General features: G+C 58.6%; 2 protein-coding genes and 1 long non-coding RNA gene across 3 annotated transcripts in view; 1 reads left to right on the top strand and 2 right to left on the bottom strand.

The window, feature by feature from the left end:
• Positions 1-532: 532 nt before the first annotated feature.
• Positions 533-2776, bottom strand: TSPAN10 (tetraspanin 10). The gene is made up of 3 exons (XM_008155139.3): positions 2600-2776; positions 1569-2152; positions 533-1099 (listed from the first exon to the last, which is right to left on the bottom strand). The coding sequence occupies exons 1-3, from the start codon at positions 2633-2635 to the stop codon at positions 745-747; spliced, it is 975 nt and encodes a 324-aa protein (XP_008153361.2). The 5' UTR covers positions 2636-2776; the 3' UTR covers positions 533-744.
• A 1987-nt stretch (positions 2777-4763) lies between these two features.
• LOC129147310 (uncharacterized) lies at positions 4764-6387 on the bottom strand. Its single transcript, XR_008554672.1, has 3 exons — positions 6218-6387; positions 5867-6108; positions 4764-5191 (listed from the first exon to the last, which is right to left on the bottom strand). It is a non-coding gene; the product is annotated as an uncharacterized LOC129147310 (long non-coding RNA).
• Positions 5418-27422, top strand: part of NPLOC4 (NPL4 homolog, ubiquitin recognition factor) — a 29382-nt gene continuing 7377 nt past the window's right edge. The window contains exons 1-12 of the mRNA XM_054708850.1: positions 5418-5639; positions 8410-8490; positions 11892-12004; positions 13424-13591; positions 15020-15068; positions 15765-15859; positions 17546-17669; positions 18582-18761; positions 21296-21382; positions 23232-23303; positions 23524-23650; positions 25088-25248. Coding sequence (XP_054564825.1) covers positions 5625-5639; positions 8410-8490; positions 11892-12004; positions 13424-13591; positions 15020-15068; positions 15765-15859; positions 17546-17669; positions 18582-18761; positions 21296-21382; positions 23232-23303; positions 23524-23650; positions 25088-25248 — 1272 coding nt within the window. The 5' untranslated portion in view covers positions 5418-5624. The remainder of the gene's footprint in view (positions 5640-8409; positions 8491-11891; positions 12005-13423; positions 13592-15019; positions 15069-15764; positions 15860-17545; positions 17670-18581; positions 18762-21295; positions 21383-23231; positions 23304-23523; positions 23651-25087; positions 25249-27422) is intronic.

The raw sequence follows: 27422 nt of genomic DNA, 5'->3' as shown, positions 1-27422 counted from the left end.
CCAGGGTGGGTGGCCAAACGCACTCCCGGCGGCCAGAGCAGGAGGTGGCCTGGAGGAGGCCCAGCAGCAGCTTGCAGGAGGGAACTATCCCCACCTCCCCGGGCGGGAAGCAGATGCAGAGATGATGGGCAGCTCGCCCAGTGGCCCAGCCAGCCTGGCCTCAGTGGCCCCTAGAGCTGGACAGGCTGGCACCTGGAACCCAGCAGTGCCGCTCCTGACACCACCCCCAGGAGAAGCAGGGGCCCCACGGGGACCTGTGCCAACGGCAAGTGCATGTCCACGGCCAGGTGCAGTGGCCAGACGATGACTCTCGGAAAGGCCCTCTGGGGCCCCACTTACGTGAGGGCCAGAAAAGACCACCCTAAAGAAAGGGGGTGAGCCCATACAGGGATGGCCGCAGGGGGGTTGGGGAGCCTGCGGGTCTGGAGCTGGGCCTGAAGGCGTGTCCGCAGGAATTTAGATGCTAAGAACTCCTCACACTGCCCACTTGAGATCGGTGCAATTTACTGTATGAATGACGCATCCGCATCCCGAGAATGTACTCCCCAAACAAGCCCTCTAGAGGGAGAGGCTGGGGGGTCAGGGGTCACAGCTGGCGGTGTTGGGGGTGAGGATCTGAGGATGCCCTCAGAGGGTGTCAGACATGAGGTTAGCAGGACCGGGCGGGCGGCGGGTGGGCACCTAGGGCAGAGGCGCAGCAGGTGGAGGCGGCGTGTGTCCGAGGCGCGCGTCCACAGCCCCAGGTCAGCAGGAGACTGGCGCGGACAGGGCCCCGGCGCGGGGTCCGCAGCTCCCCGCCGCCCCCTTGCGGCCGGCCAGGGCCCGCAGCAGGTGCGCGGCCACCAGCAGCTCCGCGCCCTGCACTAGCGCCGCCGCGATCGCCACGCCGCCCGCCGCCCGCACCGCCCCGCGCAGCCACCGGCGGAGCGGCGCGCCGCAGCCCTGCACGTGCACCAGCCTCCGAGCCGCGTCCTCCTCCAGGCCCAGCGCCCCGAAGCCGCACTGTTCGTTGACGGAGGCTCCATCCTCGCGGGGGTCCAGGCAGCAGGAGGCGGGCAGGCTGCAGGCCTGGACGCCCGGGGCGCTGCAGTTAAAGTACCTGCGGGGGGAGGGGGGCCGCGTCTGTGCAGGGCGGGGCCCAGGGTTCCCGGGACCCCACGCTGCAAAGGACATCTCCCACCTCCACACCTTTCCACACACACAGGCATAGGCGCATGCGTGCACACACTCAGGCCTGAATGCACACGCATGAGGCACACAGGGGTGAGTCCACACATGCACACAGGCACAGACACACACACACACACACACACACACACAGCGGCGGGAGAACCGCCTGAATTAACCTAAAAGCCATTGTCATTTGACACAGCTGTTCCACGTGCCGCCCTTACTAAAAACTCCCACAGTGACTTCCCAGTCTGCAGCTGAGCTCTGCATGGCCACCTGACTGCACATGGGTGTGTGTACGAGTGTGTCCATGTGGGAGTGTGTATGTGTGTCCATGTGGGCATGTGTAGGAGTGAGTGCTTGTGGGGGGGGTGCCCCCTCTGGGCATCAGGACTTACAGGTTCCGCTGCCAGTCCTGGTAGGAGGCCGCCCCACAGCACTGCAGCCCGAGCTGGACTTGGTCCATGAGGAAGCACAGGTCAGGGTCGTCCTGGTAGTGGGTGATGGCCACACGCAGTGCGCGCTCCAGGCCGTCCTGCAGGGGGCCCCAGAGGGCCGCCACCAGGGCCCCCGCCAGGGCCTCCAGTACCAGGAAGGCCAGGAGGCCCCCAGAGAAGCAGCGCAGCAGGCAGGCGTTCTCACAGAGGGCGCCCAGACAGCCCGCCAGGCTCACCGCACTGACCGCCAGCCCCCCCAGCACCAGCCCCAGCATGGGGTCTGCAGGCAGGGGGCCCCCCCAGCTGCTCCCCAGAGAGCCCTTGACGGCCAGGCCCCAGAGCCCGGTGGCCAGGGCCAGCAGGCCGAGCAGAGAGAAGAGGAAGTTGGACAGAAAGATCAGGCACTGGAGGCAGCGGCTTCTCAGCGGGAGGGAGAGCATGGTGGGGGCCCGGCCTCCCCCGAGGCCTGCCCTCCAGGCCCATCCTTCCTGGCTCGCGGGACCCAGGCAGCTGACAGGGACTGGTGGCTCCTGGCCCTCAGCATCCTGCAGAGGGAGGAGGGACAGGGGTCAGAGCCTGCAGGGCAGGGCGAGGGAGCCGGTGAGTGGAGGGGGCAGTTCAGAGACCCTAGACAGCCAGGGACATGAGCATGGGGACGGGCGCTGGGGAGGTGAGGGGGCTGAGGAGTCAGGGTGGTGGAGGGGGATGGGGAGGCCCTGAGGGAGGCCTGAGGGCCCGTGGGCACCATCTCCTGGGCCTGTGCTTTCCTGGGGGCCTGGATGCACCCCGTGCCGGGTCAAATGCAAGGGCAAGGCTGCGCCACCCTCCAGAGACCAAACGGGGTGCGGGGTGAGGGGCAGTGCCTGATGCCTGACTGGGAACAGCCCACCCCAGTCCTAGCAGCTCATACGGGGCCTTGGGCCTGGGGACATCTCCAATGGGGAGAGGCCGGGGGGAAGAGGGGGGGGGCGGCCGCCAGGGCACTGACTTACCTGGGACAGCAGGGGGCTCTTCTCCCCCTCCTCCATCCCCCCTCCCCAGGACAGGTGTGCTGGTCCCTGCGGCCTCTCTGGCGGGGACACGGACACGGGGGCTGGTGCGGCTGTGTGCCGGCCACTCTGGAAGCCGGGAGCCCAGGGCCGGTGAGCCGGGAGCCCCGCCGGGGTGCCGCAGTCACGATGGGATCATGTGAGGAGTCACATTTTAGGGCTCAGGACGGCCTCTGCTTGTCCAGACGCAACCGCCTTTCTTCCTGAGCCGGTCCGCAGCCTCGCTCTGCGGGCACCACATGGGAGGGTCTGCCCCCACGGCCATCGCTGTGGGGCCCCAGTGTGGGCCTTAGCCTGGCAGTGTCCACGGCTGCTCCCCCTGCTCCCCCAGGGACAGGGAGCCCTGAAAACTGGTCACAGTGACAGTCTCAGGCCACTCGCCCATAGCTCAATGCCCGTTTATCCCCATTTACTCTGTAAAAATGAGCCAGGCCAAGTCCTTCCTGGTTATGAGGTACCTGGGACCTGAGCTTCAAAGGGGTAGGACTGCCCCAGCCGGTTTGGCTCAGTGGATAGAGCGTCAGCCTGCGGACTGAAGGGTCCCAGGTTTGATTCTGGTCGGGACACACCCCCGGGTTGGGTTGTGGGCTCGATCCCCAGCGGAGGGCGTGCAGGAGGCAGCCGTTCAATGATTCTCATCATTGATGTTTCTATCTCTCTCTCACTCTCCCTTCCTCTCTGAAATCAACAAAGAAAATAAAGAAATATTAGGTGTGCTGGTTAATAATGCAGATTTTTTTCACTAGATGGAGTTACACATATGTTGATATATATGCGGTTTGATATGTATTCTATTTTGTGGTGTTGCTCCTTCAGATGACCACTTGTTCCGATCGATGGCACACGCACTTTCTGAGCAGCACTTCAAAACGTACAAAGAAGTGGACAATTGGGTCTCTGAATGGTCGCATTAACTATTAACCGGTTAATGACGAGGGTTGATTATTAACCGGTTAATAGTGTAGATTTACTATTAACCAGTTAATAGTGCGGATTAACTATTAACCGGTTAATAATGCGGATTTTGTAATCCAAAGAAAACACGATAATTTCAAGAGAAACATCAAAAGCGCTTTATTCAAAGTAAAGTCCATCGATAGCTACACATTTCCCCCATCTTTCAGGTAATTTGTGGATACCGTCCCAATAGAACTTTTCTTGTTTTGAGGCAGACCATTCAGAGACCCAATTTTCCACTTTGTACGTTTTGAAGTGCTGCTCAGAAAGTGCGTGTGCCATTGATCGGAACAAGTGGTCATCTAAAGGAGCAACACCACAAAATAGCACACATATCAAATCGCATATATTTCAACATATGTGTAACTCCATCCAGTGAAACAAAATCCGCATTATTAACCGGTACACCTAGTATATATTAAATAAAACAAAAACACAAAGGGGTAGGACTTTGTCATGGTCACCATTGTGCCTCATGCCTAATATTCCTTTAGAAAAATCAGTGTAGCCCTGGCCGGTGTGGCTCAGTTGGTTGGATTGTTGTGCCATAAACTGAAGGTTCATGGGTCCGATTCCCCGTCAGGACACATACCCAGGTTGTGGGTTTGATCCTGGTTGGGGTGCTTACGGAGGCAGCAGATGAATGTTTCCCTCACATCAATGTTTCTCTCTGTCTCTCTCTCCCTCTCCCTTCCTCTCTGAAATCAATAAAAACATGTGAGAGATGGAACCAATCCTTAAAAAAAAAAGTATTTGGTGATGAAATAAGTCAATGGAACAGAATGTGTCGCAAACACTGACATTGTAACTAACAACAAAATCAGGTGGAGGGGCAGGATGAGGGAGTAGCAAATTCCTGACTTTTTCCAGCACAGCAGTTAAATAAATACAATTTGAAAGCGAACCGCAGGCGTTAAAAAACATAGATTTTCGCCCAGACCGGTTTGGCTCAGCGTTGGCCTGCGGACGGATGGAAGGGTCCCGGGTTCGATTCTGGTCAAGGGCATGTGCCTTGGTTGCGGGTACATCCCTAGTAGGAGGTGTGCAGGAGGCAGCTGATTGATGTTTCTAACTCTCTCTCCCTCTCCTCTCCCTTCCTCACTGTAAAAAAATCAATAAAATTTATTTTTAAAAAACCCACAAAAAAAAACACCACCACCAAGAACCTACTTAAAAAAAAAGAAAAAAACACATAGATTTTCGCCTCTTGGATGTTTTCATAACTTTTTTTACAATCAAGGGCGAGGTCAGCCACAACATGTGCAGGGCCCAGTGCAACACGAAAACGTGGGGCTCCTTCTTCAAAATTACTAACAATTTTAAGACAGTGCGTTGGGCGGAGCTTGGGGCCTGGGCGGTCCGAGGTGGGGAAGCGGCCCCTGTAGGCAGAGACACATTCACCGAAATGCAGCCGAGCCCCAGCCGGCGCGGCTCCGAGGACCGAGCGTCAGCCCGGGACTGAAGGGCCCGCTTCCCTGCCGGGTCAGGGCACACGCTGGTGGGGGGCTCATCCCCAGTGCGGGGCGTAGCCCATCCGTGATGCTCTCTCGTCATCGATGTTTTCCTCTCCCTTCCCCTCTGCAATCAAGAAAAATACGTAATTTTTTTCAATTGCAGCTCAAAGTCACTAGTCCTTTACGTTAGCTCCAGGCGCGCACCCACCCACCTCCCCTGGGTTTCCCGGGGGGCCAGGTCCTGGCTCCGGGCCGCGCGCCGGGCCGTAAGGGGCGGGGCGCCGCGAGGGGCGGGGCGGGCGCAGGGCCGCCGTGCGCATGCGCGGCCGTTGGTGCAGCCGGAACCCTGTTTCCGGGCTGCGCGGCCTGGGGAACGCGTTGCGCGAGGCACCGGACGTCGCGGCTGTGGCTGTCCGGCGGCGGCGAAGCTGGAGCGGCGGTGGCGGCGGCGGCGGGAGGCCGGGGCCGGGGCTGAGGCCGGGGCTGGGACTGCGAGGCCCGCGGGGCGGCAGGCGGCGGCGGCCCGGGCGTCGAGCCCGGAGGCGGGAGCGGCCGCCATGGCCGAGAGCATCGTGAGTGGGGCGCCGGGCGGGAGCGGGCGCCGGGATGAGGCAGCAGATTTGCCGGCGCGGCCTGTGGCGGCCCCCGCGGCCCGCCTGCCCTCCGCTCCGGGCTGGCTGCGGGGCGGGCCCCGGCCTCCCCCGCGGACCCTCCCGGTCCCCGACCCTCGCCCTCACCCGCGGGCCTCCCCGCGGCGGGGCTGCCGGGCGTGCCCGGCCGGGCGCTGTCCTTTGCTCACCTCTCGTCGCTCCGTCCTGTCCCACACCCGCCCCAGTCGGTGCCGAGTCACGACTCACGGAGGCAGGCGCTGCCTCCACGCGGGGACCTGGCAGACCCCTCCCCGGGGAGGCGCGGGCAGGAGACGGGAGCCCGACGGCTCGCTCCCGGTGGCCGGAGAGGGTGACAGCCTCCTGTCTATGCAGGGGCCCTATGGAAGTTGCTCTCCTGAAGTTAGGACTCGCCACCCTCTTCGTTTTACCCCTTAAAGGACAAAAAAAAAAAGTCCCTGAAAATCAGAAAACCGGCCCGCGTTTACTCGTGGAAAGTTTTCCCTCCAAAGTCAACATGGCAGGGAGCAAAGTCAACAGACCAGGTGGACCGAGGGACCCTGGGGCCTTTAGGGACTTGGGGATCCCCCGGCGGCCGGGCAGCCCGGTGGTGGTGGGGGGGCGGGCAGGGAGCCGGGGAGCGGCCTGGTCTGCAGGCTCCAGGCCCAGGCCAGGGCCTCCCTGCGCCGCCTCCTTCCCGGCGCCCAGCAGGGGCCTGGCCTGGAGGGGACCCAGGGAAACTCGACTCCTGGGAAAAGACAGTTCACCGATGGGTGGTGGCTTCTTCTAGAAACTGGCTGAGAGCTCTCAGACTCGCTTTCCAACTTCCTCCCGACAGCTGCTCCCTCACCTGAAGGGCAGTCCCCGGGCCGGTTCCCCAGATTGTGGGGGACAACAGGGGTCTTCTTCCTTCTTCTGAAATTGATCCAAAGGTTTTTTGTTTTTTAATTGATTTCAGAGAGGAAGAGAGAGATAGAAACACCCATGATGAGAGAGAATCATGGATCGGCTGCCTCCTGCACGCCCCACCCGGGATGGAGTCGGCAACCTGGGCCTGTGCCCTGACCAGGAATCGAATGGTGACCTCCTGGTTCATAGGTTGATGCTGAGCCATGCCAGCCAGGCAGGTGGTGGTTTTTAAAGTTGAAAGGTCTTCTGAGAACTTCTGTAGGTATGACTGATGTTCATCTGGTCAATTCTTAGACTTCCCCAAGAAGCTTTCTGAGCTCATTTACTTAGAAATAGGGAAAGCTAAGCGACCCAGGGCTGCGTCCCTGTTGCAGGTCTGCCCTGGGTGTGTGTGTTTTTTTTTTGGTGTGTGTTTTATTGGGGGCCGTGTTAGAGGCCAGGCCAGAGCTCCCCTGGGGCAAGTTAAATGCTGGGCTCAGCCCAGAGGGGCGCCACGCCCTGCCCCTGCGGTAGCCAGGCAAGTAGAGTGACTTCCTAGGCGTCAGCACTGTCCCCACGCCTGGGAACCTGACCTTGGGCTCCTCACGCGGTGGAGGGTCAAAGGCAGGCGTGTTCCCAGGTGTGGAATCAGTGGAGGCAGCTCGAAGCAAAAGCCAAAAGCCTCTGTGTTTGCACTCCACACGGATGAGGGAGGAAGTTACACGGAAAGTCAGACAGCAAAAAGGTAGAGAATATTTCATGCTCCTAACAATAGGGATTTCATGGGGAGTATTGAAAACAAAATCGTAAAAATTGAGAATATGGGGCAAAGCCTCTTCAGTGAAGTGAAAGCTAATAGAATATGAGGACAGGCAAGCTATTTTAGGAAAATCTGGATTATTCTTTGATAAGAACAGATAGTAGATTGAAGCTGTTTCGGCATTTTGTCTTGTCAGTGAATCTTTTTTTAAAACAATGGCTTGTGACATTTTTCATCCGTATAGTGTTTCAGACAGTGCAGTGCCGTGGTTGCTGAGGGGAATATTCTGGCATATTCCTGTCTGGCATACCCCTCCCCCCCCAGGTGGTTGGAGCATCACCTGTCTGGGCAGCAGGGCATGCTATCTCCTGCCCCGAAGTTGCCAGGTAGTCAGTCACCTTCCAAAGGGCTTTGATCAGATGAAATTAAGTCCTGGAAAATGATGCTGTATTACATTTTCTTGAAATTCTGCTAAGTTTCACACCATGTCACACACATTTCTTTTAATCTTTACCACAAGCCAATGATTTCAGAGTGGAATGGAGAAGGAGAGGGAGAGAAACATCAATGATGAGAATTATCGATCGGCTGCCTCCTGCACACCCCCTGCTGGGAATCAAGCCCGCAACCTGGGCATGTGCCCTGACTGGGAATCGAACCCAGGACCCTTCAGTCCGCAGGCCGATGCTCTATCCACTGAGCCAAACCAGCCAGGGCTGGTGCTTTTAAATCAGTCTAATGTGTGTGTATAGATCCTGGAACAAAGTTTGGTCTTTTTTGAGGAACCCAGTCATTCATGATTCATGGTGGGCTTTTTTCCTTCCCTTTTTTTGGAATCTGAAGATGAACATGTCAGTGTTTCAGATACACTCTTTATAAGTGACGGCTAAGAACTGAAGTGGTGTGCTTCTGAGTGAAACAGTAAGCTGAGAGTCGGCGGACTTCGCCCTGTGCGTCACCTGGGCACATTGGTGGGCACTGCCACGGGGGGGGCTCCGAGAGACTGCACCCCACACACTCCACACTCCTGGGGATAGAGCCAGACCTTCCCAGCCTGGAGTGACCGTCTTGTTTCGTTTACAACAGATAATCCGTGTCCAGTCCCCGGACGGGGTGAAGCGGATCACGGCGACCAAGAGGGAGACGGCTGCAGCGTTCCTGAAGAAGGTACCTGTGCCGTGGCTCTCGCTGCCGAGGCTCCTGCTCCTCCATGGCGACTCCCTTTTTGTTCTCTGCCTTCTCTCCTTCCCTCCTTCCCTGGTCCCCCCACCGGGTCAGTCTCCCGCTCTGCTCTTTCCTGTTGTGACCGATTGGATTGATAGAGGATCAGGTTGTGGCACAGCGTACAGTTGTAGGACCAAAGTCCCAAGGCTTTAGAGGGAGAGGGAAACATTGATGTGAGAGAGACACATTGATTGGTTGCCCCCAGAAACATGTCCCAACCAGGGCCGGGATTGAACCTGCAGCCCAGGCATTTGCCCTTGACCAGAAGTCAAACCTGAGACCATTGGGTACATGGGCCAGTGCTCCAACCACTGAGCTACTGGCCAGGCGAAGGGCTGTATTCATTTTTAACTGGATAATTTGGCTGTACATATGTGCCCTATAGGGGGCTTTGAAATGGCCTTCTGCCCTCACAAACTTGCCTGGGGAGTGTGTGTCGTCCACTGCGGCACGGCTGGCTCCAGCTCACTGTCCCCACAGCCGGTGGCCTTGGCCCTTGTTGACACGTGGCATCATGCCCTGTAAGGGATGGAGGTGGGCAGGCGCGCTGACTTCGTGTGCGTTGCAAATGCCTCACAGAATCTCAGCCCTCGGTTCCTTTGAGAGCAGCTGCTGCTCCTCCCTCAGCTCCCTCTCAGTCCCTCTCTGCGTCTCAGCCGTACCCAGGACAGTTCCTCAGGCCACCACTCGCCAGGCCCGTGCCCTGTCTGCCTTTTGCTGTCCCTCCTGAAACGGCCCCTGTTGAGTCACCCCAGGTCTGACCTGTTCTTTCTCGGGGGCGGTTCCTAGTCCGGTCATAATTGGCCGCTCAGCAGCATGTGACACGGTCCCTTCTTTTAACACTTGGGAACTTTTTTTAAACCATGAAATAGATACAGACTGAGAAATGCTTGAGAAATGGTGACCAAAGGCCCAGGTCACAGCGGGGGTGGTGCCAGCCTTCCTCGCTCCTCCACCCCGGCACCCCTCTCCTGACCCGACGGGAATTGCCCCCTTCTGTGCCACCTCCTCAGCATGCGTTCCTGAGCCCTGAGTTTTCATTTTGCTGCTTTTGAGTCTAACTTAGATGGAGTCATGCTGCGCATCCTCTTTTGTTGCCTTCCGTGGTGTTTGCAGTGTTTTCATTCCATTCCGCGTCCCTGGTTATCCATGTCATGGCGGCTGACCACAGGCGAGCTGTGAGGCTCTGCTGAGCTTGTGCCGAAAGGCTCAGCACCTCACATTAGATTTCGGCATCTTCAGGTGCAGAACTCAGACTCTCCAGGGACAGTGGCTCCACAGGAGCCCTGTGAACACACCCGGACTCCCGCACCTCCCGGGCCAGCACATGTGCGGGGCTGCCGCAGCTGTCCACCGGGCATCGCTGCGTCCGTGCTGACAGGACAGGACGCTCCGTGGTGTGCTCGTCCTGCCGCAGCCACCTTCACTCCGAGGGCTGGTCTCGCGGCTCCCCTCGGAGTGTTTACGTCGGGGAGTTATATCCCTACGGCTGACTCCCTGCGGAAGAGTTCTCACTCCTGGAGGTAGCTTGCAGTGCTTTGTCTACAGGAAGCATCCTTTTTGCAGAATTGGTGAAATACCACAATTAGTTCATTTCAGCTTATATTGAAGCAGTTTCAGAGAAGAGTCAAAGCTATTATTTTTAGTCTTAATTTTTTTGCAGTTGGGGACACAAAATTTCAGTCTTAATTTCCTGATGCTTTATTGTATGAATGCCACTTTTAGCTTGGGAAAAAACTACATGGTATCAAATACTTATTACAGTATATTTGGTATAAAATCGTAACTTTGTCTTAAAGATCATTTTGGTCACTTTTAGAACTTCAGAATGACAAGGTGATTTGGAGTTAGTTTTAATCCATTTTTTAAAGTCAGTAGAAAATAGGTTAGTACATAAAGTTAATTATTAAGTCAACTCCTTTTCCTTAGTAAGTCAATGCTGGCTCTATCCGTAATTCCCTGTGAAAGGACAAATCCCTCGTGGGTAGAAGGACCAGGTAGAAGAGAGCGTGTGAGGTGAAGGGCTCGTGTGGGTCTCGGACAAGCTCCGCCCTGGTCTCGTTCGCACCTGCCTCGTCCCCGCAGGCTTCTCAGGGCGGGTCCCTGACGTTTCCTGTGTATAACTCAGCGTTTCCTTAGGTCTGAGTTCTGTCTGGTCCGTTGTTCTGCAGCCTGAAGAGTGTCCACGAGCACTTACTCAGGGGAGCCTGTGGCCACAGCCCCTTGCATGTGGCTGACCTGAAACTGGTTTCCTCCGACCCGTGTGGGAGGTGTTCCCAGCTGCGGGATGCGGGGCTGACAGTCTTTTTTTTGGGGGGGGCGGGGGCTGACAGTCTTGACCCATGCACCTGAGAGCTGTCACTCCGTTGTCTTCTGGTCCCGGATGCGCGTTCAGCGTGGGCCCACCATGTGCCTGGGACAGCTTCCTTCTTACTCGTTCTCCTTTAGGTTTGCTGAGCTCCCTGGCCTTGTTATTCTATGGTTTTCATCAAAGTTGAGGTTTCCAGCCATTTCCTTTAGGATGTTTCTCAGTTCTGTTCTGATCTCTTCCTGAGGGTCACCTGACATGTCCCCGCGGTTCCTCGGGCTGTTCGTTTCCCTTGTGTAGTTTCTGCTCACCGCTTTTATGTTAATCGGCTCCTTCTGCCCTCTCCCTCCTGCTGAAGCCCATCCAGTGGCTCTCCCATGTCAGTTCTTCATAGTTCATGGTGGATGAGGTCCTGCTGCCGCTCTTCCCCGGCTCTGCCCGTACGGCTCTCTGCTCAGGCCTGTGCTCAGGGCTCCTCACTCTTCCTTCCCTGCCCTGGGGTCTCCATCTTTGTTGACTTTATCTCCCTTGTTGGTATTAAGACCCTCGATGGCAGGAGCCTTGTCTGTGTCACCCACTGCTCGGGGCGCCAGTGGAGCCAGCACGAGGACTGCTTGCTGCGTTGCTGGGTGCCCGTGTGCACGGCCCGGCACCCGGCCCAGCGGGTGTTCATCGCTGACGCACAGGCGTCTTCCGCTGCTTCATTCTTCTCGTAGGGTCAGCATTGGAATTGGGTTTTCACACTTGATTTCAACAGAAGTTACACCTCCAGACAGTCGTGGCTCTGAAATGAGCCGCTCATTCTCAGTGTCACATGGCGCTTTGCTTCTTTTTGGCCACTTTTCTCGTTCGGCTTGGCATCTGTGTAAGCAGCACTCTCTTCCTCAGGAGAGCGAAGGTAGTGAGAGCACTGTGGGTAACCAGGAGCCGTTTCCGAATTGAGGGAGTGTCCCAGGAACGCCTGCAGGGCGTGCGTGCCGTCAGAGGACTGAAACGGAGATAATCTATTAAATCTCGGTTGTTTGGGCTCTTTCAGGTCGCAAAGGAGTTTGGCTTCCAGAATAACGGCTTCTCGGTGTATGTCAATAGAAACAAGACTGGAGAGATCACAGCGTCCTCCAACAAGTCCCTCAACCTGCTGAAGATCAAGTGAGCACCACTGAGGAGACGGGGCGGGGGCGGGCATGGTGGCTGCTTTTCTTGAGCATTTTCTTCTGTGGCATTCCTGGTGGCAGGGGCCACGCGGCACGCTGTCAGTGTGGGCGCCGCACATGCGTCCTGAGGCGGCTTCCCTGGGGAGCGTCGTGCAGCCACCCGAGGTGACGGTCAGACGAGCCTGTGGGGGGTTTGTGAAGTGTTGTCCCATGAGAAAGGCAAATGCAGCCCCGCGTGTGGCTGAGTGGTTGGGCGCCGACCTGTGGACCAGGCTGTCAGGGTTAGTTCTTGGCAGGGGGCGTGCAGGAGGCAGCTGATCAATGATTCTTTTTCATCGTTGATGTCTCTCTTTCTCTCTTTCCCTTCCTCTCTCCGAAATCAATGAAAATATATTGGAAAAAAGAAAAACAACCTGGGGCCTGGGCAGAAATTCCTGACCAAAAAAAAAAAGCATGCCCTGGCCCGTTTGGCTCAGGGGATAGAGTGTCTGCTTGTGAACCGAAGTGTCCCGGGTTCGATTCCGGTCAAGGGCACGTGCCTAGGTTCCAGGCTCCTCCCCCGCCTGGGCCCTGGTGTGGGCTCACGCAGGAGGCAACCAGTCAATGTGTTTCTCTCACAGATATTTCTCTCTGTTTTTCCCTCTTCCATTCTCTCTAAAAAGCAGTGGAAAAAATATCCTCAGTTGAGGATAAAAAAAAAAAAAAAAAAGCAAATGCAGACAGTATGTCTTCGAGACTCGTTTTTGCCCAGCAGTGACGTGTGTGCGCACCGTGCGTGTGCAGGAACAAGGAGGAAGAAATGGAAGGGTGTGTCCAAAGCAGATAGGATGGGGGGGCTGAAGAGGGGGCTTAGGAGCGAATGAAGGAAAGTGGGGGCCAAGCCGAGAATGAGATGGAGAGAGAAGCTGCCTGCCCCCCGGTCTGTGTTGTGACCACAGCTGACCCTTGACCGATGAGGGTCTGCGCTGCGCAGGTCCACTCACACGCAGATGTTTCCCAATAAACACACGGGCTCAACCACCCGCAGATTGAAAACAGTATCTTCAGTCGGCAGCTGGAAATCCGAGGGGTGGAGGGTCGTCTGCGTGATCAGAGCATCTTAGAGGAGGGCGGTCCTAGCGCCGCGTTCCCGTGTCCTCTGGGTGTCCTCTGTGTGAAGCTAGCTAGGCGTGTGGGCGTGAGGCCCCAGTGCTCACATGCAGTTGGCAGGGAAGCGCCGTTGCAGAGACCCTGCTGTTGGCCTCTCTGAGCTGGAAGCGGAGGGGAGACGGAGGAGAGCCTTCCGGTCTCTGTTAAGAGCGGAGGCCTCGTGGTCAGCTTTCAGCACGGCCGGCCTGATCCTCACACCAGGTGGTGTGTGCAGCTCGGGTGCTGGAAGGAAGGTGGGCCCGGACTGATGTTTGTCGTTGACCAGGCACGGCGACCTGTTGTTCCTGTTTCCCTCGAGCCTGGCCGGACCCTCGTCAGAAATGGAGACTTCCGCCACGGTGAACTTGAGGGCTCCCAACGTGGTGGAAGATGAGATCGACCAGTACCTGAGCAGACAGGACGGGAAGATCTACCGGAGCCGCGACCCGCAGCTGTGAGTGCCGGGGCGGGCTGCTGGCTTCCGGGTCGGGATGTTCATAAAGCGTCTGCTTGTAGCGAGGGTCCGAGGAGGAACCTGGGTCGACCCTGACGTGCCCAGAGAGGCTTGAGTGCTCCGTGGCAGAGGGGGTTAGGAAGTGTGACGGGCGGGAGGAGGGAGGGAGAAGGGGTGACATCTGGGTGCCCGTGCGTGCAGGGTGCTCGTCCCTGCCACCTCGTGTAGTGAAGGTGGAGCGGCCTCAGCGTCACACGCACGGACTTGCTTCTGCTCTTCAGTGAGCACCTCTTGGAACGTTCGCTTCCTCCTGGGATCACATAAGCGCCTGTGGCGTGTGCATCCGTTGAGACCTTTCAGTTCCCTTTAAGGACAGCAGTTAGGCACCCGAGTCTGCGCTCGGGGAGCAGAGCTGCCTGAGGGAAGGTCCTGCCTGCGGCCGAGTCTTGCTAACGCGTCCTCCCTGGGGTGGAGGTGCCAACACCCAGACTCGGGCTCCAGACGCTGCCTTTGCGGCTTGTCGGTCTCGGGTCCAAGAGCCCGGGTGGTGCTCTGCTGCCGTCAGCACAGAGCCGCCTCTGCCCTTTCCTCCTGGCTCCACTGCCCGCTCCCGGCAGTGCCTGTGGCTTCCTGAGCAGCGTGTGCGTGTGCACGCTGACCTCTCGTCTGTCCAGAGAGCCTGCCTGTTCGAGACCAGCCTCTCTGCTCAGAAATGGAGAACTCACGGCACCTAAGAGATGGCCCCGTTTAGAACGGGCTCTGACGGAGCTCTGGCCGTGCACGGCTCAGCGCTCAGAGCGTCAGCCCGCACGCCAGTCTCGGTTGCAGGAAAGTGCCGCTGCAGAGACCGTGCTGCTGACCTCGCTACGCTGGAAGTGGGAGAGACTGGAGAAGGGGTTCTGTCTTTTTTAAAAGTGGAAACCTCGTGTTTAGCTTTCAAGGGCACCCTGCCAAGCAATCGATGTGTCTGTCATCGATGTCTCCCTCTCCCTTTCCCTCCCTCCATCCCTTCCATTGTCTCTGAAAAAGCAGAGCAAAATATCCTCAGGTAAGGATTAACAACAACAAGGAAGGACTCTGTGTGAGCGGGGAGGGACCGCTCGGCTTTCCCACCAGCCCATCCCGCCCTCGTGCCCTGGGTACGTGCCCGCGTGGCTTGTGCGCAGAGCTCCCGAGGTTTCTCTGCCCAAAGTGACGGACCCGAGCCAGGCTCCTTTATGGGCCTTTTCCGAACTAGAGTTGTTTACCTCCCTCTGTGCGGGTTCTGCCGTATCCAGGGAGCCCCTTGCTAGTACTTGCTTAAGATTTTTATCTGTTTAGATGACTTTACGTCCCTTCGCTTTCACTTGGTTGGTGTCAGCAGCGCCGGGAGGCAGCAGTAGAAACAGGCACGCTAACCACTGTGTGTCCGTGCCCCTCTCTTGTCAGGTGCCGCCACGGGCCACTGGGGAAGTGCGTGCACTGCGTTCCTCTGGAGGTGAGTCTGCAGCAGCTCCTGCTTCCCCGGCCCTCTGGCTCTCCCTGAGCCCTGCACTGCGCTCGGGGTAGAGGAACTCGCCTCTTTACTGCCCTGGGCCTCGTCGTCCCTCCAGTGCAGGCTGCATGGAGGCGAGCCCTTATTTATGGCGGCGACCTTCTGGGTGGATTGTGGACGCTCAGCATTTGTGTTGCTGTGATGAAGGGCCGTGCTTACAGGGCTCCCTGGACCATCCTTTAACCCTGACACACAGCTGCGCCAGGCACTTCCGTGCTCCTCGTCTTTAGATTTGCTTCGCCCTGAGTCCCCCGTCTGCTGATCTGTCTGGTGAGATGGAGAGTTACCGTGGGCGTGCTGACAGTGACTGGCCGGGCTGAGTTACGGCAGAGGCAGCCCATCGCCACGAGGCTTCTCTTTCTTGCTTCATCTTGTGACTTTTTTGGGGAAAAACTTTCCCAATACTTACTTGACTTAGGGCGTTTTATATTTAATAGGGATCCATTTTCCATTTTCATCTTGAAAAGATAGGGACCCAAAGAAAAAGTGGGTTCTGACCTAGAGTGGTAGAGAGAGCCAGTCCCAGCTCCCCCTTGCCCGTGGGCCTGGCCCTCCTGCCGCACCCGTCCTCCTGCGCCAGCCTGCGGCCCCAGCAGGTGGGAGCAGCAGGTGTGTGACGCTCTGACTGTGTCTCGGCAGCCGTTCGACGAGGACTACCTAAACCACCTCGAGCCGCCCGTAAAGCACATGTCCTTCCACGCCTACATCCGGAAGCTGACCGGGGGCGCCGACAAGTGAGTGACTGCGTGCGGGCAGCACGGTTTGTTGTGTGTGCGCGTGGGTGTTGCTTGAAGCCACTGGGCAGATAAATAAGAAAAGCAAAGATGGGCACCTGGGCCCGGAGCACTTGGACGAGAGTTTTTCCTGATTGTAGGAAAGAAACAGGTGGAAGCTGATGCGTGGAGCCTGGAGTGTTGGGCAGGTGCCAGGCTGGCGATGCCACTGTGGAGGCCCCAGGGACTTGCCAGGCTTTCCTGGGTATTCAGTGCCCTGGCCATTTGGTCCATGAAGGTGGATGAGATAAGGCATGATGGTGGCCAGTTGTGGCGGGTGTCTGAGTTTTTGCTCTGCTTTCTGGAAAAGCAGAACCACCCCATGGTCATGTCGGACCGCCTCCGTCAGCCCCCTGCCCAGAGCCCGGTGTGTGGCAGCCCTGTGGGTCTGGAGCGGCGCTGGCACAGGCTGGCCGTGTCTGCAGACTCAGCCAGGTGGGCAGGGGCGGCGGCAGCGGGCGGCTCTTCCCTTGAGTGCAGGCCGTGATGGTGGCCAGAGACCGACCGTTTTGATGTCTTTCAAACCATGTCAAGTCCTTGCCTGTGTGAGCCTTCTGTTGACCACAGAGTCACTTACCAGAGAGGGATAGACTTCCTGCTGTGATGTCTCATTCCTGCCGGTTCAGCAGGAGATGGTGAGCCCGCGTCAGCAGCTTCGTGAGGCCCGATGGTCGTTTTTCTCTGACAGCCCGCTGACACCCTAAAATGACTTTAAAAATGTTAGACCAGGAGGGAAAATCCCACCAGAACCCATTCTTGCCTGCCAGTGGGATGAGCTATGGAACTTTCTGGACCAGGGGCATGACTGTGTCAGCCTTCCGTCTGGGTCAAGGACCTTGGGGTCCGGGGGACACATTTGTAGTTGTCACCAACCTGCGACCACCGTGGCGGCAGCCGCTCCACACGCCCTCCGAGCAGAGGCCCGTGGCCTGGGAGATGAGGCCAAGTGTTTGGTCCACTTTGTGGGGAGGATACGGCAGAGGGCTCGCCCATGTTCAGAGCAGGGCCAGTGCTTCCTCGCTGGCAGGCTGCTAGGGCCAAAAGCAGAGTGAAGCTGTCTTTGTTGTGTATCCTAATCAGTTTTTTCCTCAGAAAAAGCAATTTTTACAAACCTCGAGGTGTGCGTCTCACAGTGTGAGTGTCGCTGATAAATTAATGAAACTTAAAAAGCACTGCATTTCCCTTCAGGGGCACAGGTTAGATCAACAGATACTCAACAGTACCCTTTAAAAATATGTATTTTTATTGATTTAGAGAGGAAGGGAGAGGGAAAGAGAAATAGAAACATCAGTGATGAGAAAGTCATTGATTGGCTGCCTCCTGCACGCCCCCCACTGGGGATCGAGCCCTGAACCTTTCTGTGCACGGGATGACACTCAGCCAGCTGAGCCACGCCGGCCAGGGCTCACCAGTCTTCTTGAAAACCTTCATGGAAGTTAGAGCTGGACGGGGACAATCAAATGGTTTATGTGGGAACAGCGAGGCGGTCCTGGAGTCCAGTGCACAGGAGGCGGGCCGCCACTCTCCCTGCTGCCCCTCCACGGGCTCGCGCGCAGAACTGTTCAGAGTGGACAGTGTTTGAATGTTGTTGCCAGTCTCCTGCCGGTTTTCTTACTGTCACGTCTAATTAGGTTGGCTCTTGTTCAGGGGGAAGTTTGTTGCCCTGGAGAACATCAGTTGCAAGATTAAGTTGGGGTGTGAGGGACACCTCCCGTGGCCCAACGGGATCTGCACTAAGTGCCAGCCCAGCGCCATCACGCTGAACAGACAGGTGAGTGACGGCGGGGGCGGGGTTTCGTGGCTGAGAGTGGACATTGCCTGGAGTGGAGCTGCCGCTCGCAGAGACGTCGTCACACGCGGCAGATCCCAGTGGTGCTGGCCGAGGAAGGACCCCTTGTGCACTCGCACCCTGAAGACGTGCTTTGTGAGGTCGGCAGCTCTTGCCAGCAGGGGTGGGCGCCAGCTTCCTGTTTTGTCAGCTTGTGTGGAGGCAAAACTTTCCCCGTGGCTGTTCCTGCCGCTCCGTGCTTATGGCTCGGCCTTTCGAGGCCTCGAATCTCTGGAGCCTCGTGAAGCGCTGTCCTGGACCAGCTCGGGGTACCTGCCCAGGGCTCGGGGCGGCGGGGCTGAAGCCGGAGGAAAAGAACCAGGAAAACGGGTTCTTCTGGCCTTTGCCGCCGAGGCCCTGCCCCGAGACGCCCACTGTGTTCCCTGCCGCTGCGGCCGCGCTTGCTCCTCAGGGAACCCCTGTCCATCTGGAAACAGTTCCTCCTCCTCCTCCTCCTCCTCGCTCTCTCCTCGTTCTTTCTTTTTGAGAACTATTCTTTCCTCTAGAGACTTTGAACACCTCCATTTTAGGTGAAATCCCAGTACGGTTCATTTGAATTAACTTATCGAGGAACCCCTCTCCCCCGCCTCTCCCCCGCGTGCCCACTAGAACCTGAAGTGGTCCTGAGGCACGTTCTAAAGTGGCACATTCTAAAGCAGTGGTTGCCACCGGTGGTCTGCGAGGTCTGAAAGGATGGCGGCCGCTGTTCTAAAGCGTGTGTGTGTGTGTGTGTGTGTGTGTGTGTGTGTGTGAAGAGCCAGGTCAAAGCTACTTATTTTTAATTTTTATTTAATTTTAAAAAGTTTACTTATTTTTATGGATTTTTTACTTAGCCCAATGTTGTTAATTCTACAGAAATACAGACATGTGGACAATATCATGTTTGAGAATCACACGGTTGCTGACCGCTTCCTTGACTTCTGGAGGAAGACGGGGAACCAGCATTTCGGGTACTTGTACGGACGGTACACGGAGCACAAGGACATTCCTCTGGGCATCCGGGCCGAGGTGGCCGCCATTTACGAGCCTCCTCAGGTGGGTCTGCGGCTCAGGTTGTAGCTCCTTTGCCCTGTGTCTGTTCCACACATGCGCTCTCGCGCACGCACACACACACACACACGATGCTTATTTTCTGAATTATTGGAGAGGAATCATGGCTCCTAAGGACTTCAGTGTGTGTTCCCCTGAAGGACGTAAGAGAGCATCAGGACATCCTCTCACATGACAAGTACATTTGTCAACCTAAGTAAATTGGACGTCGACACAGTGTTCTTCTCTCACCTGCCATGGGCAGTCCACTTGCATCAGCTGCGCCCAGAGTGTCCGCAGTCCTTCCCTCTCCCCTGGCTCAGCTCTCCAGGCATAGCGGAAGCAGGGTCACGCGGTCTTCACCCCAGGTGCCCCCCCCTCCCCCCACATGGCTCAGAACACGCCCCGGCATTGCCACTGGAGTTGGACTGAAAACGGTAAAAGGCTTTTTTGGTGGGGGGGAGGGTCCTTAGGGTACCTCTGTTCCTGAGTGTGTTTGCTTTTTAAGATTTTGATTTTTAGAGAGCAAAAATATTGATGTGAGAGAGACCTCAATTGGTGCCTCCTGCACGGGCCCCTGTTGGGGATGGAGCCCTCAATCCAGGCATGTGCCCTGACCAGGAATCGAACTAGCCATCTTTTGGTGCAGGGGATGATGCCCAGCTAACTGAACCACACCGGCCAGGGCTGTCACTGCTTTAAAGTTACGTGGGCCCTCGCCGGTGTGGCTCAGTTCGTTGGAGTGCTGTCCTATATACCGAAAGGTTTGATTCCCTGTCGGGCCACATACCTAGGGTGCGGTTTGATCCCTGGTTGGGGTGCCTATGGGAAGGAAGCTGATGGGTGTTTCTCTCTCACATGGATGTTTCTCTCCCTTTCCCGTCTAAAGTCAATAAGCGTGTCTTTGGGTTTAAAGTAAATATTAAAATTAAAGGAAAAGCAAAGTTCCTGGGAAGACCCTCCGTGTGACGACGGGCCAGTCAGTCAGGGCCCACGCTCGGTGGTGGTTTTATTTTGAGGCTGATGGGCTGCTTTTACATATTGTGGACGTGAGTTCCAGGCGCTGCCACGGGAGGTGTACCCGTGTCTGCACTTGATCGTGAGATGCGACAGAAACAAGATGGCCGGAGGGGTGGCTGGGGCGCGGGATGGTAGCGCACAGCACACTGGCAGCTGAGCTAGGTGCTGGCCCACGGTGTTCTGTGTACCTTCTGGTGACTTTGCTATGTATTTGGAAAAATATCGCCCATTTCTAAAGTCAGACCTGCAAACAAGGCGTTTCCTCCTCCTGTACCTCCCTCCCCTGCAGGTAGTACCACCTGTAGCAGTTTCTAGTCTAGTTGCCCAAGTCTGACTGTTGTGTAAGCAGACACCACGGGACTCCCTGTTCCAGCCTCGGTCCCGTGGGTCTTCCTGCCCTGGGGAGCGCGCCACGACCGCCTGCTGTATACAGGAACCAGGGTTTAACGGCAGGCGCATGGCCGTGCTGTGTGCGGGCCTGGGCTGCCCGCCAGTGCCAGTGCCTCCCTGCTGTGTCTGTGAGTAGGTCTGAGTGCAGTCTCCCTCCCCTTGGCATTTGCAGTGTTTACTGAGCTACCATGAGGTGTGTGGCCACGCCTTTGTGTGGTTCCCTGACGAGGACGCTAGGTGGCAGCAGAGAGCCCTCTAGAAGAGCCTGGTGTGGCTCCCCCCTTCCCCCTCCAGGCATTGGGCTCGGCTCAGTGTGAGGACCCCGCGTTCCGTTAGAGTGAGACTGAGCAAGCGGTTGGGACAGGAACCTCTGGTGCCCAGACTGCTCACGGCACCCTCAACCCCACCGGGGCCTGGAGGTGCACCGGCGACCCAGCACCTCCCGCTCACTGGGGGCTGAAGCTCATGCTGCACGTGTCGCGAACAGGGTCCTCGGGTCTGTCCCGAGTGTGACTTGGTCTCTGCTCTGAAGGATTAATGGTCCCAGATGGGGACACCAGCAACAGGCGGCTCTGTGGCTCTCCAGGCGTGGCTGGTGGGCAGGTGCAGGCAGGGAGCGCGGGCTGGGCTTGCTTGCTGTCCTGGCTCTGCGACCGCGCTTCTGCTCAGCACGACACTTCTCCCTGCTGACCCACAGCTGCCTTCCAGTGCGGGTTCAAGGCGCCCGAGCATCGCCTCCTGCAGGCAGTTGGGGCCGGGGGCCAGGAGGCTGGGCGTGAGCCAGCCAGAGGGAAACTGTTTATCGAGGGTGCTGTGCAACTAGCCTCGTCCCAACAAAGGGCCCTTAGCCCGTGGAGAGCCTTCCTGAGCCCCGACAGCCCACGCTGGCGGTGCCGCTGCGGCATCGGATCTCCATGTCTGAGTCTTGACTGGAAGCACACGCAGCCGAGGGACGCGCGGAAACGGCTTGGGCTGTGTGTTCTCTGGCGGCCTGGAGTTCTCTCCGCTGCCCTCACCCTCCTCTAGGCCAGGGCGCCCAGCGCTCCTTTGTGACGGCGAAGCCAGCGTGGAGGGGGCCCGCGCTCCTCTGAGCCACTCCTCTAAATCTCTCTCCCTTCACTGCCCGGCAGATTGGGACACAGAACAGCTTGGAGCTTCTTGAAGACCCAAAAGCCGAGGTGGTGGATGAAATCGCTGCCAAGCTCGGCCTGAGGAAGGTACTGGTGGAGCCGGGCGCTGTGGGGTCATCCAGGAGGGGGCGTGGCCAGCCCCGGGCAGGACTGAGTCCTCAGCTGCTCGCAGCCAGCGGCCCTCGGTCGGTGCAGGCGGCCTTGCCGTGTTGCCTGGGTGCCGATCGCTTTTGTTTCTCTGATTCAGTGCGATGCGAACATGTCCCTGAGCATAGAGGGAATGACCCCCAACGCAGGGCCGTGACACTTAAGTCCGCCAGCCACACTTCTTGGGGACTGCCTCATGAGGGGGACCCCGTCCTCCTGCCAGGCCTGTCCTCCCGCACTGCTGCGCACACCTCAGGCAGGCGCTCCTCCCTGCACCATGGCTGCCTCTGGCCAAGGCCCGCCACGTGCTCACGCTCCACTCGGGCTGGAGGTGTGTCCTCTTCTGTCGGCGCTGAGCCCCGATCACAGTGGGGGGCGGAGGCCCTTAGGAGGCGGAGCTGCCTGTTGAGCCTGTCGACCTAGCTCAGTGGTCGGCAAACTCATTCGTCCGCAGAGCCAAACATCAACAGGACAACGATTGAAATTTCTTTTGAGAGCCACATTTTTTAAACTTAAACTTCTTCTAACGCCAATTCTTCAACATAGACTCGCCCAGGCCGTGGTATTTTGTGGAAGAGCCACACTCAAGGGGCCAAAGAGCCGCATGTGGCTCACGAGCCGCAGTTTGCCAACCATGGACCTAACTTGTCTCATCACATCCTTGTAAGGTGGCCAGGACCTTGAAGACGGGGTTGACAGCTACATGTAAGCTGTGGTCTGAACACAGCTTAGAGGCTCCCTGTAGTCCCTTTACTGCCAGGTCCGTGTAGACAGTGAAAACATTCCCTCCGGTCGGTACGGGAACAACTGGAAACGCGCTTTCTAACCCAGCAGTGTCAGGGCGAAGGCACTGACTGTTGTAAGAAAGACGTCCCTTGGTTTCTGACGGGTCAGCCTCTCCGTTTAGGGCCACGTGTCTGTTTTAGTCCTGGGAGTTTTTCTCAGTATGACTTTTTGACCTATGTTGGTTACACGCGTGAAGTTCATGATAACCGTGACTACAAGGGAGGATTCGGAGTTACCTAAATGCCTTTCTGCAGACACCGTCTCCCCAGCCTAGTCCCCTCGGGCTGGTCGTGGATCTGCCCCTTTGCTGCTTCCTCACAGCTCTCCGGGAAGGCTCCTCCTCCTCATTGCCACCCTCCTGTCCTTCATTCATTTGGGCGTTTTAAAGGAAAAGGACGGCCTCCAAGTCTGCCTGGTGGTGTGCGCAGCAGCCGGATCTGAGTTCTGTGTCAGGGTTGTGCAGGCGAGCGGCCTGGGCACCAGCTCGCTCCTCCAGGGCACGGGGGTCGGTGTGAGCCCGGATCCAGCCCATGGGCTCCCAGCCAGTCGGCTTCGTGAAGGCTGGAGGCTCGCGGGCGGGGGAGGGCACAGACCATCACGGTAGCAGGACACACCTCGGAGGCCACCCCGGCGAGGACTCGGGGACTGGGTGGGGGTGCCTTGGCGCCGGGAGGGTCTCGCCCTGCACCCTCAGGCGCTCCCTTCAGCCGCAGTCCCCGAGGTGCTGCTCCTGTCCTGCCCCCTCCAGGCCTGGGCTCCTGCCAGCACCAAGTCACGCCGTGTGCTTATTTCCAGGGCGGTCTGTCCCTTTGGCAGACCGTGGGTCCCTGCACCTGGCACAGTGCTGGGCATGCCCTTGGCTGGCGGGTCAGTGAGTTTGGCTTGTTCACCAGGAGGGTGGCCGCCGGGAGCCGAGCAGGTTGGGAGCCCAGGTGTGGCCTGGCTGCTTGGAGGCCCACGGTCACCTGCTTGGGGAGAGGCTCAGCCCTGTCCTTGTTGGCAGGTCGGCTGGATATTCACAGACCTCGTCTCGGAAGACACCCGCAAGGGCACCGTCCGGTACAGTCGGAACAAGGTGAGGGCAGGGCGGCTCTCGCTGACCGCAGCGGGGTCCACTCTCGTCTGGGTGAAGTGAGGCTGCGTCTGTCTCGTAGAGCGCCCCCCCGGCACCCCCCACCGCCCATAGACCAGCCTTTGGAGGGCGGCTGGCCTGGCGCCGTGGGCATGGCGTGCTGCAGTCCAGGCCCCGGTGTCTCTGAGGGCGCGGGGGCCTGGCTGACCTGCTCTCTCCCCAGGACACCTACTTCCTGAGCGCAGAGGAGTGCATCACCGCGGGGGACTTCCAGAACAAGCACCCCAACATGTGCCGGCTCTCTCCGGACGGGCACTTCGGCTCCAAGTTCGTCACTGCCGTGGCCACAGGTAGAGTCAAGACCGTGACGCTGTGAACGCCGCTTGTTCCCTGTCGTCCTTCACGGACAGTTTCCTGAGGCGCGAAGTGACTGCGTGAAGCTCTGAGCTGAGGGGACCCTCCCTCAGCTCCCACGCATCCTCCTGGGAGCTTGTCCTGATGAGGCTGCATGCTTGCTTCTGTAGTTCCACATCGATCCGCTCCCCCTGAATCTCGTCATCAGAACGGGGTTGTCACCCTGGCTGGTGTGGCTCAGTGGATAGAGCGTCGGCCCTCGGACTGAAGGGTCCCGGGTTTGATTCTGTCGAGGGCACGTACCTCGGTTGCAGCATCAATCCCTGGGTCCTGGTCAGGGCCCGTGGGGGAAGCAACTAATTGATGTGCCTCTCACATCGATGCCTCTCTCTCCCTCCCACCCTCTCTCCCCCTCTCTCCTTCTCTCCTTTTCTCCCTCTCTCCCTCCTTCCTCCTCCCTTCCACTTTCTCTAAAAATCAATGGAAAAATATCCTTGGGTTTTGTCTGCCCGAGTGTGTGGGTCCATTCAAGGCCCTGCTGGCTGTGAATAGGTGTCGGGGGGGGGGGGGGGGGGGGGGACTCTCCTGAACTCAGCAATGTCTGCGTCTTTTACTACGTTTGACTACAGCCGCCAACCCTTCCCCACTGCTGAGCAACCAGCACCTTCCAGATTTTCAGAGCACGCCCCCCACCCCAACGTGCTCTTTTAGGCTCCTCCGGGCTCCGGGGCCGCCTGCCCCTTTAATGCCTGCTTCTATAGGGAATTACTCGGGCATATTTAGAATGACGGCTCCTCTTGGTCTCACTGGCCGCCTCACTCCCGCTCAGCAGCTGTTTGCACTCGGCCTCAGCCTTCACTGGCGCGCTCACTGGAGGCTTATGGGTGGGATTGGGAGACGGACAGGGCCGTGTGGGGCGGTGCAGGTGCAGGGAGAGCGGCGCCCTGGGCAGGGCCACGCGGCAGCTCGCGCTGGGGCCGTGCAGGTTTCTCAGGGCAGAGACTGCGCAGTGTGATGCAAGTGCGGTCGATGCTTTGGCTGCGACGGCTCCGGCCTGCTCTTCTCTCTCCCGCTTCGCGCCTCCTGCCTCCAGCTGAATCCCCCCCCCCCCGCCCCTCACTGGAACGAAAGCCAGCTGGCATGCAAACTCTAAACCAGCAGCCAGGCTTTGGCTCTGAGCCGGGTTTGGCGGGTGTTGGGGAGTGCTTACCGCCTCTCCCCGATCCTGAGAGGGAGCCCTGGGTGGGGCTGCTGGAGGTGCCGCTGGGGCGGCTCCATGCCCTGCGTTCAAGGTGCTCAGGCCGCTGGGAAAGCCCTGCGGGTGGTCTGAAATCTGGGCTGCAACAGGCTCCCGGGGCTGCCTGCCCTGTGTCTGGAGAGGAGCACGGGGGCGGCCTGCCTGTCCTGGGGCGCTCACGGCGTCTCTCCTGCAGGCGGCCCGGACAACCAGGTCCACTTCGAAGGCTACCAGGTGTCCAACCAGTGCATGGCGCTGGTGCGGGACGAGTGCCTGCTGCCCTGCAAGGACGCGCCCGAGCTCGGCTACGCCAAGGAGTCCAGCAGCGAGCAGTACGTGCCCGACGTGTTTTATAAGGTAAACACGGCGCCCTGGGCCCCCGGCCCCCGGCCGGCCGGCCCGCCTGTTCCGTGGTTTAGTCTCAGCGGTGGATGAGGCGTCCGGGGCGGTTCTGGGGCTCGGTAGGGCCTGTAACTGGAAGTGGGCGTGGCTTCCCTGGGTCTGGCGTTTAGGCACCAAATCAAACCAGGCAACACGAACAGCTCGGTCTCCGAAAACAAGAAGACGTGCGCGCCAGGGCCTCCCCGGATGGCGCTGGAGCTGTGCTCAGTGCGGGCTCCCGAGGCGAACCGCGGTCCCTCCGGCCTGGGCTTCCTGTGGAGCCGTAACCCTTGGCATTGAAGGGCGCGTCCGGGTCGCCGGTGAGGAGTGCCGTGCTTCCTGCTGTGACAGACGCCTCACGCTCAGCTGGGACTTGTTCCTGGTCGTGACCGAGGCCCTGCCCTCCCTACTCCGGGCAGCCTAGGGCTCACCTGGCACCGCCTGCCGCCGGCGGGACTTGGACTTTCTCGGAGAGCGGGGCGGCCTCTATGTCTGAAGGCGTTCAGTCTTCACTTTTCACGGCTCTTCCACTGGGTAGACTTGAGGCTGAAGGCTTGCGCCAGTCACCGGACCCACAGGGCTTCCCCAGGAAGTCGCTGTCACCCTCGCGCGTCCCTCTGTCCATAGTGGGGCTCTTGTCGCTGCTGAGCCGTCCTCCCAGGCCAGGTTTTTGCGGTCTGATCGGGATGTGCCCGGGCCCTGGCACGTGTGTCCTGTCTGGGGTTTGTTGAGCTGCTTGGGTCTGTGGGTTGATGGTGGTGTTTTGGGCCCTTGTGTTAATTTCTGTTGCTGCCCTAGCACGGCTGCAGCTGGTGGTTGTAACACACGACACCTGTGACTCCCCGGACTGGTGCGTGTGCAGCAGTCTGGGCAAAGCCGGCTGCACCTGCTCCAGGCCACCCCGGCCACAGCGGGTGTGGGTCTCGCCTGTTTCACCTGAGGTGGCAGCACTGGCTCCCGGTGTCCGCCCGGGCGGCTCCCAGCCTGGCCGCAGGAGCATCTGTCTCGGAGGCCAGCGCGGCCTTGAGGGGCTCCTGTCGTCCAGTGGGCGTCCAGGTGACCCCAGGTCATCTGATCTTTTTAAAAATATATATATTTTATTGATTTTTAACAGAGAGGAAGGGAGAGGGAGAGAGTTAGAAACATTGATGAGAGAGAAACATCCATCAGCTGCCTTCTGCACACCTCCTACTGGGGATGTGCCCCCAACCAAGGTACATGCCCTTGACCGGAATCGAACCCGGGACCCTTCAGTCCGCAGGCCGAGGCTCTATCCACTGAGCCACACCGGTTAGGGCTCATCTCCTGATCTTGAGGTCAGCGGGGTAGTAACCTTTGCTACACCTGCACAGCCCTGGCTTGTGGTGTCTGCATGCACGTGGTATAACTTCTCCACGTTATAGAGAACACCTTCTGATGCAGGTTTCCAAACTGCGGCTGTTGGAAGCTGGTCCACTTTCGTATCGAGCCCTTTTGCTGTTCCTGCCCCGTAATTCCCATGAGGGTCCTGTCGTGGTTCCCAGGACGCACCCCCCACCCCCGCCCGTCCCTGTGTGGCCAGGTTTCCGGGGTAGCACCCTGTGCCCACTCCCTTGTCCTGTTTCACCGTAAAGGACGTGTGTCAGGGTCTCCCGTTAACTGTGAGCTGCTGTGGGTGTTGCCAACTTTTGCGGGCCACGTGCTTTCCCGGGTCGCGCTGGGCGCTGCTAGCTCGTGGCCGTGGGGCCTGCCCTCCCTCCTGGGTCCCCCCACGGTTCCCGTGGGTTGTTAGCTGCCTGGGAGCGGGAGCAGCGGAGCGCGCTGCCCAGCGTGCGTGTAGCCCCGGAGGGTGGAGGCTGAGGGCAGGCCTGGCAGCCGCTGTCCGGGGGCGCGGGTCAGGGTTAACGCATGCTCGTGAGCGGACGTGCGCAGCGTTGGTCTGAGGGGCCCCGAGGGACGTCTTCCTGCTCCAGCCTGGGAAGTCGCAGGTGGAGCTGCTCATGCCATTTGCTGCCTCTGTGTGTTCATTCAGGGTTTCACCCGCCTTTTCCAGAGCAGGTGGTGCCACCGATGGGGGGGTGCTGTCCCAGCACCAGGCAGAGGTCCTGGGCTTCGCTGTCTCCGCGCTGGTGCCCTGGGTCCAGATGTGGCCGTGGCAGGGAGGAGGCAGT

This window comes from Eptesicus fuscus, chromosome 20, assembly GCF_027574615.1.
Source record: "Eptesicus fuscus isolate TK198812 chromosome 20, DD_ASM_mEF_20220401, whole genome shotgun sequence".
NCBI classification, from domain to species: domain Eukaryota; kingdom Metazoa; phylum Chordata; class Mammalia; order Chiroptera; family Vespertilionidae; genus Eptesicus; species Eptesicus fuscus.
The sequence above is the reverse complement of the archived record's forward strand: the minus strand, read 5'-3'. Positions and strand labels throughout refer to the sequence as shown.